The sequence below is a fragment of the Microcaecilia unicolor genome, chromosome 3 (assembly GCF_901765095.1).
Source record: "Microcaecilia unicolor chromosome 3, aMicUni1.1, whole genome shotgun sequence".
Lineage (NCBI taxonomy): Eukaryota > Metazoa > Chordata > Amphibia > Gymnophiona > Siphonopidae > Microcaecilia > Microcaecilia unicolor.
In genome coordinates this window covers 436,574,365-436,587,332 of record NC_044033.1, presented here as the reverse complement: position 1 = coordinate 436,587,332, position 12,968 = coordinate 436,574,365, and the positions used below count along the sequence as shown (strand labels likewise).

General features: G+C 45.2%; 1 protein-coding gene across 5 annotated transcripts in view; it reads left to right on the top strand.

Annotated features, from left to right (window-relative positions):
• ASAP2 (ArfGAP with SH3 domain, ankyrin repeat and PH domain 2) overlaps positions 1-12,968 on the top strand; it is a 333,390-nt gene that overhangs the window by 25,735 nt on the left and 294,687 nt on the right. For all 5 annotated transcript variants that reach the window (XM_030198894.1, XM_030198893.1, XM_030198892.1 and 2 more), the window contains exon 2: positions 1,411-1,483. In XM_030198894.1, coding sequence (XP_030054754.1) covers positions 1,411-1,483 — 73 coding nt within the window. The remainder of the gene's footprint in view (positions 1-1,410; positions 1,484-12,968) is intronic.

The following is a 12,968-nucleotide window of genomic DNA, read 5'->3' as shown; positions in this document are numbered from 1 at the left end:
CATGGCAGGCTCAATGCGGCTTACATATTGTATACAGGTACTTATTATTTGTACCTGGGGCAGTGGATGTTTAAGTGACTTGCCCAGAGTCACAAGGAGCTGCCTGTACCTGAAGTGGGAATCGAACTCAGTTCCCCAGGACCAAAGTCCACCACCCTAACCACTAGGCCACTCCTCCTCTGGAGACCGCACCTACAGAAAGATATAAACAGGATGGAGTCGGTCCAGAGGGCATCTACTAAATTGGTAGGCGGGCTCTGTCATAAAAACATCTAGGGACAGGGACAAGCTCATGAACCTCCACATGTTAATGCTGGAACAGAGGCGGGAGAGAGGGGATACGATAGAGACGTTTAAATACCTCAGTGGCATCAGTGTACAGGAGGTGAGCCTTTTTCAAATAAAAGAATACTTTGGAATGAGAGGGCATAGGAAGAAGTTAAGAGGAAATATGGTTAGGAGCAATCTAAGAAAACACTCCTTCATGGAACAGGTGGTGGATGTGTGGAATGGCTTCCCTAGTGGAGGTTGTGGAGACGAAGACTGTGTCAGAATTTAAGAAAGCTTAGGATAGGCACGTGGGATCCCTTAGGAAAAGGAGGAGTTAAGGCTACTGAGGGAAGGGCAGACAGGATGAGCCATTTGGCCCTTATCTGCCATCAAGTTTCTATGTTTCTATGTACTGTACGTATATAGACAAACATGTAAGGGGAAATTGACCTAGCTTGACAATAGGTAGTATTGCCTGATTGAAATATTACTAAAACGCGAATGTTTAATTTTGTCTTTTTTTTTTTGTAAATGAAGGGAGTGAAGTTTAAATCTACCCATGAAAAGTCTTTTGGTTGTGGTGCAATTAGTATTTGGAATTATTTACTTTGAACATTTATCTAATTTCAACATTAGAATCTAAAAATGCACTTTTCTTTTTTTAACAAGTTTGTATGCGCTGATTGTCTCATATGTTGTTTCATTTAAGATTGTAGATTTGATGATAGTTACCCGCTTTGAACCTGATTGATTGAGGATTTGGTGGGATACTAATTCTTTACATAATATAGCATAGCATAACATTACATAAAAACATGCAACCCAAAACAATATAAATAGTAAACCAACCCGGTTAAACCTGTGTGATTGAAACAAACTTGCTGTGGGTAAACCCTTTGAAAGAATGATATATTATTTAAAAAATAAAGTAACTCTGACATCTGCCTCTTGTTTATTTTTTTTTTTTTTTCCCCCTCGTGGTTTAAGAAACACCTGTTCCCCTCTCCCCCCCCCCCCCCCCGCTCCCCAACATCTTCCACATGGTACAGAATAGTTTTTCAATGTGTTTGGTTTTTGATTTCATATTTTTCAACTTTTGTTATACATTTAAGTAAAACTTTTTTCAAAATTGCATTTTAGGCCCTAGATGTGGATCGAACTGTTCTTTATAAAATGAAGAAATCTGTAAAAGCCATACACACTTCGGGTCTGAGTAAGTATGTTTTAATTTGTTTTAGCTATTTGTGTTCGTAAACTTACATTTTAGAACTTGTGTAGGTGGGTTGGATAAAAGTTAGGAAGTAAAAGACTGTGCCAGATTTTTTTTTTAATTAGTTGTACTTTAGGGGAATAGTTAATAACTAATAGATGTTTATTGCATATTTTTTTATTTTTCCTTGACAATTTAAAATAGTAACTCCCTTGGCACAGATTTTACATGTGGTTTTCCTTATCTTGTAAATGGCAGCATTTTTTTCTGTTCAACTTCTTTTTAACTCTTGAGTCAGCATGCTTGAATCCATTTTTGTCATGGTTATGGTCATGTAGACCTACTCATAAAAAGCTAGATGTGAGGAAACTGGAGATAGTGATAAAAAAGAGAACCATAAGAATGGCATTGATCATAGAGGTGTCAGTCCAAAGTGAAAAAAAAATTATCGGTTAGTATGAAATTTAGTCTGAGACTAAGAGAATGTGTCAGAAGGATGTAGAAATATTTTTTGTTTTGGGTGCCTCAGGCTTGGCTAAAAGGAATTTTCAAGCCTATCTGAATAAGTTGCCTACACATGTAATGCAGTATAAACTTGAGAAGGAAACTGTCTTTGGCACAATATAAGTACTATAGTGATGATTAGCAGTAGGTTTGAGAGATTCGGTTCATACTCCAATATCCTCACATACGACAAGTTCTTAACTGAAATGATGTGCACAAAAATAACTCATTTGGAGACATACCCCCAGAACAAACTTTTCAGAGCAGGTTCATATCTCAGCTGAGACTGCTCAACTGAAGGCATCTAGTTTATCAGCACTATCTGATTAGTTTGAGCAAAACATCATTTAAAGAAGCGTGGATCCAAGATAATCGCTCAGCGCAGTCCCCATAGTGCAGATGACTGTTAGTGTGGCACTGAAATGCAAGAAGAGAGATGACTGCTGCACTGATTCTTCTGCACTGTCAGAGCCCTGGTGTCATCAAACCACCAGAGCAGTCTGTGGTTCTGTAGCAGTCTGTGTTTTTTGTTGCTGTTTGTAGTTTATGTTGCTGTCCAGGTGCCTTTATCATCGGTGTTTTTTGTTTTGTTTTGTTACATTTGTACCCCGTGCTTTCCCACTCATGGCAGGCTCAATGCGGCTTACATGGGGCAATGGAGGGTTAAGTGACTTGCCCAGAGTCACAAGGAGCTGCCTGTGCCTGAAGTGGGAATCAAACTCAGTTCCTCAGTTCCCCAGGACCAAAGTCCACCACCCTAACCACTAGGCCACTCCAAAAATCTTCTTCATCACCTTTGCCTGCATAGAGCTCTATGCTTTCACTGTGCAAGAGGCCCCAGAATCCTTCCTTCATCCAAGAAGCCATTGATCTCCTTGTGAGTTCTATAACTGTAGCAGATACATTTTCCCTTTCAATTTCTTTTTCTGGACCTGAACAGAGTTGGGCCTTTTTCCCCCCAGCAGATACTCATTAAATTTGTGAAGGGCTACTGCAAGGATCTACCTGGTGTGAAATTCAAATCAATTCTTGTATACCACTAATATCCCCTTTCTGGGTTCAGTGAGGCTTACTTTCTAGGTGAGACAAAAGCAAATAGTGTTAGTGTGAGGTTTGAGAAACATTAGAGACCACTGGATTAATGCATACTAAAAACATTAAGGAAAAGATAACAGATGATACTAGGAGGTATAAGTCATGACGGATTGTTATGAAGCAGTCTTTGGGAAGAGAGAGGTTTTTAGCTTCTTCCTGAAGTTGAGATAGCTGTTTTCTGTTCTGATGGGAATAGGTAGACCGTTCCATAATTTGACACCCAAGAATGGGGACTAGAGAGCTGAAAGTCTTCAGATTTCTAATTGTCTTTTAGAACCATGATGCTAGCATAAGCTGTTTCAGTCTGTTAGACTGGACTAGACATAGCGAAGCGTTCTTAGCAGTTTAGAGGTGAAACCCTTGTAAGATTTGAAAAACTAAACAAGCAGATTTGAACCTGAGTGTTTCTGCTATGGGAAGCCAGTGCAGTTTGTTAAGATGAGTTGAAACAGTAGTATATATTCAATCTGTATGTTAGTCTAGCAGCTGTGTTCTGTATGAGTTGCAGTTTTTTTTTTCTGATATTGACAATACCAAGAAATAGAACGTTACAGTAATCCAAGTGAGGTAGGACTAACATTTGGACTAGTAATGCGAAGGCTTTTTGGTTGAAGAATGTTCTGATTAGACGTAGCTGTCTTATTTTGAATAGTGTTTTCTTCCGTAGCTGGTTGATATAGAAAGCAAAGGTGAGTGAAGAGTCCAGCAAGACCCCTAGTACTCTGGTTTCAGATCCGTCTTTAACGAGTTGGTCAAAGATATTCATGATGAGACCTCAAATCCCTGATTTTGGAACCACAGGATCTTGGTTTTTTGCTCATTCAGTTTCAGTTTATTGGTCAGTGCCCAGGAGCTGACAACAATCATACCATTCGCTATAGACTGAGTTAGATCTATGTTTGATGCTGTCAGGTAAGAGAAAACAGGATGTCATCCACATAGGATAATAGTAGTTCCATAGCGTCCCACAGATCAATCCAGAGACGAGTGGGTTATTTCCCCCTACCAGCAGGTGGAGATAGAGAGAACTTCAGAGTCTTACTATATGTGGACATGTGCAGCCACCTTAATTTCAGTATTCTCTCTATCTCAGCAGGTGGATGGACATATTTATTTTTTTGTTTTTTGTTACATTTGTACCCCGCGCTTTCCCACTCATGGCAGGCTCAATGCGGCTTACATGGGGCAATGGAGGGTTAAGTGACTTGCCCAGAGTCACAAGGAGCTGCCTGTGCCTGAAGTGGGAATCGAACTCAGTTCCTCAGTTCCCCAGGACCAAAGTCCACCACCCTAACCACTAGGCCACTCCTCCACATATCCTGTGCAGCTCTCTGGATTGGGATTTGCTCCTAGCCTGTTCCCTCAGGTTTAGTTGAGCTAAGGGCTCATGGCCATGTTCGGCCAGTAAGGGGTACACCTGGTGGTGCCAGGTCCCTCTCCTACCCCTTCCCTGCCTTCAGGATTTGGTGGCATTCCTTTGCTCTTAATTTTCTGCGTCTCCCTGACACTCCTGCCTCTTTTAAAAAAAAAAAAAAAAGCAGAGAGTAGCAGAGATATATAAAACAATGCTGGACACAATAGCAGTTGGTTTTTTCCTCCCTTTTGTGCTCTGTTTTCTGCATTCCTACAAGGTGAGTGTCATTTTCTTCTTTTACCGATGGGAGCTGTTCATTTAATTTTATTTGCCTCTCGTGGCCCTGAGCAGGGAGGGATATGTTTTTATTTCACTGTATGGGCGCTCCAGTGCTCTGTTTGTACTTGAGCAGACTGCGCTGTAATTTTGGCGTGCTCGGGGCGGTTGTGCTGTTGCTGACGCCATCTTGTGCTGTGACTTAGTGCTTAGCACTATTCCTCCAGGCAGTTTTCAGTTTCGCGGTTCAGGCTGGCCTTCGGTTCTCCCAGAAGCGCACTCAGAACACTGGCGAAGGTGCTCAGGCTTAGTGTGGTAGGACTCGTTTCCGACCCGACTTCTGCTCTTTGGCTGAGCCCGTTTTGGGGGGGGGGGGGGGAACATTTGTTGTACCCTATGCCCTTTTTCCCGGTGAACTCTTGGTTTCTTTTTAGGGTGTGTTCTATTATTTGCTTTTTCCATTCCGCTTTGAGTGTTTGACTTTGCCCTAGTTCATGTGACAATTTGTTTTCTACCACTGTGTAGCAGTTGTGGTAATGGCATTTCGGGGGCTGATTCTCTTGTAGGACATCTCGGGTCACTGGTAACATGGCTGGCACTTATTTGGTTTTCTGTGTTTAGGAGCAGCCTTTTTTAGCAGTAGGGGAACGTTATTAATAGTTCTTCTCTTCATAAAATAGTATTCAGTGCTGTTGTTCGCTATCTGGATTTGCCTTCACTAGTGCTGTCACTACTTCCATGGTACCGTGCAGGTCCTTGGCTTTTCTTACAGTGTTGTATAGGGCATTTTAAAACCCAATTTCTGCTGCTGGGTTGGCTCAGGATACCTCTCCTATGGGCTATGTGAAGCATTGGATAGGTCTCACTTTTGTATGCTAGTTGCATGTTATTCTGTAGGTGGTGAGGTCTCCTTTACCCTCGGGTTTCCTCCCTGGCTAGCTTTGTCAGCACAGCTAGCATATTTAGGTACATACGTGCATAGGTGTTGCCAGTGCTTTTTTGTAGGAGAAAAGGTACCTGTACTCATTATGGGCGAGGTCACCATCTATGGCTCCTCTCCTATGGTAGCCACACCCACAGTAGCCACACCCCTTATACCAGCCATAGCACATATAAGCAGTATCATTGAAAATACTATACCAGTATAGGAGAAAACAATAACTTGTGATTTTTTTTGTTTTCATTATAACTGATTTCTATAAGCTGTTACAGCTCTAGTATACCTAGTGCAAAATAAGACAGCAGATATAAATTCTCAAATTTGACATCTTCCAAGCACTGGAATGAAAATAAAATGATTTTTTTCTACCTCTGTTGTCTGGTGACTTTATTTTTCTGATCATGTTGGTCCCAGTTTCTGATTCTGCTGCTATCCGTTCCCTTAACTCCGTTTCCAGGGCTTCCTTTCCATTTATTTCTTTGCTTTCCTCCTTTGTTCTTCATTTCTTGCCCTACACCCATAGGTGAAAGCTGGGTCCTCTGCAGACTTGACAGGAGGAGGTATAGAGTGGATCCAGCTTTTGCCAATTTTATTCATGCACGTGCAGTTTTTCTCCTCTTTTCCCTTTCCCTCATCTCGTCAGTATGCATCTCCTTCCTTTTTTCATCAACGCCCAGCATTTTTCCTCTCTCCTTCCATCCATATCCAGCATATCTTCCCTCTCCTACCCTCCATCCATGTTCATCTCACTTCCTCTCGCTTTCCTCCCCTCTCCGTCCATGTTCATCTCGCTGCCTCTCTCTTTTCCTCCCCTCTCCGTCTGTGTTCATCTCGCTGCCTCTCTCTTTTCCTCCCCTCTCTGTCCGTCCGTGTTCATCTCGCTGCCTCTCTCTTTTCCTCCCCTCTCCGTCCGTCCGTGTTCATCTCGCTGCCTCTCTCTTTTCCTCCCCTCTCCGTCCGTCCGTGTTCATCTCGCTGCCTCTCTCTTTTCCTCCCCTCTCCGTCTGTCCGTCCGTGTTCATCTCGCTGCCTCTCTCTTTTCCTCCCCTCTCCGTCTGTCTCTCCGTGTTCATCTCGCTGCCTCTCTCTTTTCCTCCCCTCTCCGTCTGTCTGTCCGTGTTCATCTCGCTGCCTCTCTCTTTTCCTCCCCTCTCCGTCCGTCTGTCCGTGTTCATCTCGCTGCCTCTCTTCCCTTCTCCTCCTCCTCTCTCCCCTGCCCTCCCAACCTAACTATATCCAGCGATTCTCCTCTGCCCCCATCCTCCCTTCCATGTCCAGTAACTCGCCCCAGCCTCCACCTGCCCCTGTCGAGTTCCAGTACCAATCCTAGCCCTACCTGCCCACCCTTAGCTCCCCGACAGCCCTGCTTTCTGTTCCTGCCACCCCGTGACATGTTTAAATCTTTTAGTTTTTTTACCTGAAGTTGCAGTGCCAGCGTTAGTGAAAGGACCAGGCTCGTCTCCTCCAGCCTTCCCTTCGTTCCCTCTCAGTGTCTCGCCCTCGTGGAAACAGGAAACAATGTCAGAGGAAGGCAGGACACTGAGTGGGAACGAAGGGAAGGCTGGACTGGAGGAGACAAGCCTGGTCCTTTCACTAACGCCGCCGCTGGTGCTGCGACGAGATAAAAATAAATAAATAAAAGATTTAAATGCGTCGTGGGGTGGCAGGAACAGAAAGCAGGGCTGTCGGGGAGCTAACAGCGGGCAGGTGAGCTGGCCCTAGGTTAAAAAAAAAAAAAAAAAGGTGCCAGTACACTATACTGGCATGTACCGGCACAAAAAAAGCACTGGGTATTGCCATACTGGGACAACCAAGGTCCTTTAATCCCTGCCTTCTGTTTCCAGCAGTGGCCAATCCAGGTCTCACATATCTGGCAAGATTTAAAAAAAAGTTTTATGCTGTTGACCCCATGGTGCTGGAAGATCTTACTTTTTGAGTTACTTATTGCAGCTAGGGCTTTCCTCACAGAGTTCTCCTGGTTGCCATGGTAATCATGCCTCTAGAGGCTGACATGATAGTTTTTCTTCTTGTGGTTTTCAGGTGCACAATTTGTTTGCTTTTATTTTTAGATGTGGGGGACTCAGCTCTGATTTCTGAGAGAGGTTTTCTTTCTCTATTTTTATGTGCAGTTCATTACATGGCTGTTGCAGCTGTCTCTGAATCTTTATCTATGAGCGTTGATTCTTCCTCCTCTGAACGCCTTGTTGAAGCCCCTAGATGTTAAGGCCTGCTCTGTCTCCGGACACCGAGCCCTGCTTAATCTCCTGGGGCTTCGAGGGTGTCTCTGGACGTTGTGCTGTGTACCGTGCTTTGGGACTTTGTGCTTTCTCCTTTTCCAGGTGTCTCCGCGGGCTGCATGCTAGTATTCCTTTGCCTGCCGTAGGCAGCATTTTGGTGCCCTGGGTGTCCACAGCACCTTACTTACGTAAGAGCCTGCTTGGACAGGCTTTGGTCTCGTGGTACACCTTATTTGCTGGGGCTGGACTTCCCAATAGTGGCATTTGCTGGCCTTCTGGTAGGCTGCATCTTACAAGTTTTCTGCTGTGCTGCAGATGAGTTTCTGCCTCCATGGAGTTTCCAGCTTCCTTAGTTGCCATCTTTGGTGGTTGTCCGGTATGCTGCACAGGGGAACCTTGTTTCTGAGTGGCATGATAACTGTTGCTTTGTTCTCCGCACTGTGCCCCAGGTTGCTAGGTATGGCTCAATCTTGGGAAGTGGAGGCTTTCGCCATTTTGGACATCGAGCCATGTGTCGTCTCGGACCTCCGAACCTTGTCCCGTCTGGGGACATCGGGCCCTGCTCCTACCTGTCGGCGTCTGTCTAGTTTTCTCATTGAGACTACGCGACTGGTGGTATTCACTCTCTAGTCCTCATTTCTGGCTCCATCTTGGAATGGCACATCTTGCTCTGTCTCTGGACTTCGAGCCTGGTTGCGGCTTGGGGCCTCGAATCTGGCTCCATCACAGAACATTCCACTTTGCAGCGTCTCGGGACGATAAGACTTGATATGGTTTGAGACATTGAAACTTGAGGCCGTCGAGCCTTGCACTGGCTGTGGCCGTCGAGCTTTCCCCATCTCTGAATGTCGAGCCTTGCTCCAGCTGCGGCCGTCAAGCTTTTCCCGTCTCTGAATATTGAGCGTTGCTCCAAGAGGCCGTTGGGCCTGGGCCCAGCTCTGGATGTTGAGCCTTGCTCTGACGGCGGCCATTGAGCCTTGTGGCCGTCGAGTCTTAGTCCAGCTCTTGTTGTTGAGCCTTGCTGTGGCTGTCAAGTCTTGGGTCTCTGGGCATGGAGCCATGCTCCGTCTCTGTATGTCAGGCCTTGTTGCATTCCTGGCTGGCGGGTCTTGCCTCCCCTTTGGACGTCCAGACTCTCCTCAGCTGAGGCTGTCTAGCTTTGCTTTATCTGGTTATTGAGCTATGCTTCGTCCCCGGGTGTCAGGTCTCGTCTGTCTCTGGTCGGCAGACCTTGTTCTGTTCTTGGACGTCGAGCCTCGCTTTGTCTGTGCAGGTCATTCGATTCTCACTCTGTTGGATGAGCAATAGTCCTCCGATTGAGTGGCAGGTCTAGTAATTTCTGTGCTGGTGTTGGTCTCGTGCCGTGGTGGCACTGTCACTGAATGTTGGGGCGAGTGCAGCCATAGGGGGGTCTGCTCTCCCCATCTCTGGTTAGCGAGTTGGACCATTTCTCTGGGTTTCAGACTTCTCTCTGGTTCAGCCGGCCAACCCTTCCTCGGCTCCTGTTGAGACTTCTCAGTCTATGGCTACCAGGCTGGACTGGGGACCGGCAGTATGTTTGCTGCTGTCTTTGACTGTTTCGCTTTGTGGGCACATGATTTCCTGCATCTTGCATGTAGAGTCTGACCTGTCTGAGAGGTAGGCTTTGACTCAGTCTCCAGAGGCGGCTATTCTTCTAGCTCTGGAGGACAAGCCTTTCCGGGGTCAGCTCGCTCAGCTGTTTCAGATGTACTTGACCCATTTTCAATAGGTTGCAATTGATCTGGCCCTGGGTATCCGGCTTTATCTGTTTCTGGTTCTTTGCCCTTTCTAGGCTTTGGACGGTTTCAGTCTCTGTCGCTTTAGCTGGGCTTGTCTCTGCCGTCCGCTTGGCTCCATTGTTGGCTGTCGGACATGTCTCCTCGGTTGAGCCTAGTTCTTCTCTGGGGGGTGAGCCTTGCATTCTTGTCTGGTAGACATCTAGGGTGGTGGTCTTGCTGTCACTGTTCGGCTTTGACTGCATGTGGGAGTCAGGCTGTGGTTCCTCTCTTTTTTGCTGTGGCTGCTTGATTGCCTTCATTCTCCCTCTGGTGAGCGAGCCAGGCATCCTTTCGGTCTCAAGAGTGATGTCCTTCCTGTCAGTCTGGCTCCTCAGTTCTGTCCACATTTTCTTGCTTTGTAGCATGTCAGTGTTTCGATAGGCACTCCTATCGTTTAGGCTGGTCCAGTGCCAGGGGCTCTCTGGCCTTTCTGGGCTCTACTTTTCATTGTGAGTCAAGCTTCCTCTTCTACGGGATGATGTGGCGGCCGGTCTTCTTGCTGCAGCTTGGAGATCTATACTGTTTCCGGCTTTGGGGGGTGGGGGGGGGGGTTCCAACTCCTTCTTGCCAGATAGTGCCCTTCCTTTGTTGTTCGAGCCTTTCTTTTTAAGGAGCCTTATTCTGGTGGGGGGTCTGGATCTAGCTCCCTGCTCATGACAAGGGTTGGATGTTTTTCCTTTTCTCCACGATCTGGGGAATGCCTTTCATTCCATCTAGTGTTGGCGAGTCCTCCTGGAGTTTTGTGTCTACTCCGTCCCCGTGTTGGGATTCGGTTCAGGTCGGGCCTGGGTCTGTTTTGGAGATCCCACCCTACTTTGGGGACTGCTATTGTACATCCCACTCGTCTCTGGATTGATCTGTGGGACGCTATTGAAGGTAAAATTGGTTCTTGCATGATAATTTTCTTTCTGTTAGTCCCAACAGATCAATCCAGAGACCCGCCCTTTGTTGTTTTTTTTGTCTGCGTAATTTCCCTTGTTTATGGGGGGGGCTGTTTATTCCTGTTCTGGTTCATTAGGTTCTGTTCTTTTCTAAGGGACCAACAAGAAATAAAGGAAAACTACAGAAGATGGAGTACTGTCATGATGCAATTTGCCACTTAGGTGGTTTCCCTCCCGTTGTAAAGAGCCTGCAAGTGTTATCTGGAGGCAGGAGTGGACTTTGATATTGGATTTACTTTCCTTCTTCAGCTGCTTTGGTATCGACAGTACTGTGACCTGGATTGGCCACTGTTGGAGACAGGATGCTGGGCTTGATGGACCTTTGATCTGTCCCAGTATGGCAATACTTATGTACTTTTGTGGGTCTGTAATACCCCAGAATTGTTCAAAGATTACCAAAGAGGTTCTATTTCCTTTGCAGCAAGAGATGAGACAAGATTAAATGTAGTCGGATTCAGGGGCGACCCAAGGTAATCTGCTGCCTGAGGCGAAGGATGAGCTGGTGCCTTCCCTCCCCTCCTCTCCTCAAACTACAATCAAGGAGTAAGGGAGTTGGGAATCGGTGAAAGCAATTAAGCTTATTACAAAATCATGAAAATATATAACTCACATATGTATTATATGCACATAAAACCAAAGTCGAACAGCCTAATGGAGTTAATGGAGTTGAAACACACACAAGAAAAATGTCCAGTCTGTTCTACCAAGGTTGAGCTCTCTGGTGCTGGTGGTCTCCAAGGGCCTAACTGCAAACTTGTAAGGACTGGGTTGAGGAGCATAAGTACTCACAGAGAAGTCAATTGTGTGTAAATTATATAGAATATAATTGTTAATTCACATGGGCATTCCCAGACAACCACTAAAACTCTAATAATAAGGGGTACCGAACAGAAGTAGACCATTTCACTTTACAACTCAGCATATAAACTCTGTTGTCAAATCAGTGACAGCAACTCAAACTCCCTCCACTATTAGACACTGTGATGTAAGGCAAAATATTGTAAACTTGGTACTGGTGTATAGTAAGCTTCTGAGTGAAGAACTCAAATTAAACCAGCCAGGTCAGCACTGCATAAGTTCTAGAATACCAGCACACCTCCAGGGATTGGGGGTGCAGGGGAGGGGGGGTCTTTAAAGGTTGAAGGTGTAGGGGCTCTTTTCCAACTAGAACAGGCAGACTGCTTCAGATTCCTGTACAGATCCTACATATCAACAGAATCCCTAATCTCTTTCACACAGACCATCACTTGGTTAAAAAAAATATATGAAACTAGAAACAAATATGTAGACAAGAAATAAAATAGATAACTAAAGAAACCAGAGTGGATGCAGTGGGACTGCAAAGAAGGAGAAACAGAGATGCATTTCCTTCAGTACAGAACAAAATACAAGAAATGCACATTTTCAAAGCTGACATTATCTATCTCATTCTCTAAATATCTTAATTTAAATTTGCTTGTATTCTTGTTAACCGACCATTTAATTTTTCCAGTTGAGTTGGTCCTGGTCTCTCTTTACTACTTCCTTTTTGTTGTTTGTGTTTTTTGTTTTGTTTTTTTTTCTCCAAGTCCCTTTCCAGGATCTCATTTCCATTTTCTGTTTCTTCACTGTCCTATCTTCTTTTATACCTGACTTTGACACTGATCCTTCAGTTTCATTTTTGTCTTTATTTTTCTCTTCTTCTTTTTTATGTAGCTGTAACTAGATTTCATCCCTTCTTCTCCCCACAGTTAGAAGATGGAGCAGAGCCTCTTCCTGCGGGGGAGGATAGTTCCGTGGTAAGGATTTTTCATAAGGATGATCTGCAGGATCTTATTATACAAGTTTCCTCTACTCTGCATTTTGAGGAGCAGGAGACTCCAGTGGCAGTCCCCAGGAAAGTGGATTTGCTGGTAAAAGGTATTCGCAAGCTCAGTAGGTCTTTTCCTATGCATCAGGATATTAGAGACATTATTCAGGCACAATGGGAGGTGCCTGATTCTGCTTTTCGGCTTGCAAGATCTATGGTTAGGCTTTATCCGGTTCCAGATTCGGATAAAGAGCTTTTCCGTCCTCCAGTAGTAGATGCGGTAGTGTCCGCAGTTACCAAGCGGAACACGGTTCCAGTGGATGGAGGGACGGCTTTGTGGGATCCCCAGGATCGCCGTATAGAATCTTTGCTAAAGATTTCCTTTGTCTCTGCTCTGGCGGGACAGGCTGTAATTTGTAGGTCCTTGGTAGCGAGAGCTTGTTTTCTCTGGTCAGAAAGAGTTTTGGACCGTACTTCGGATGATCTCTCAGCTGTGGATACTGAAGTAGCAAAGTTGGAAATGGGTTCGGCTTTTTTGACTGATGCTCTGTAT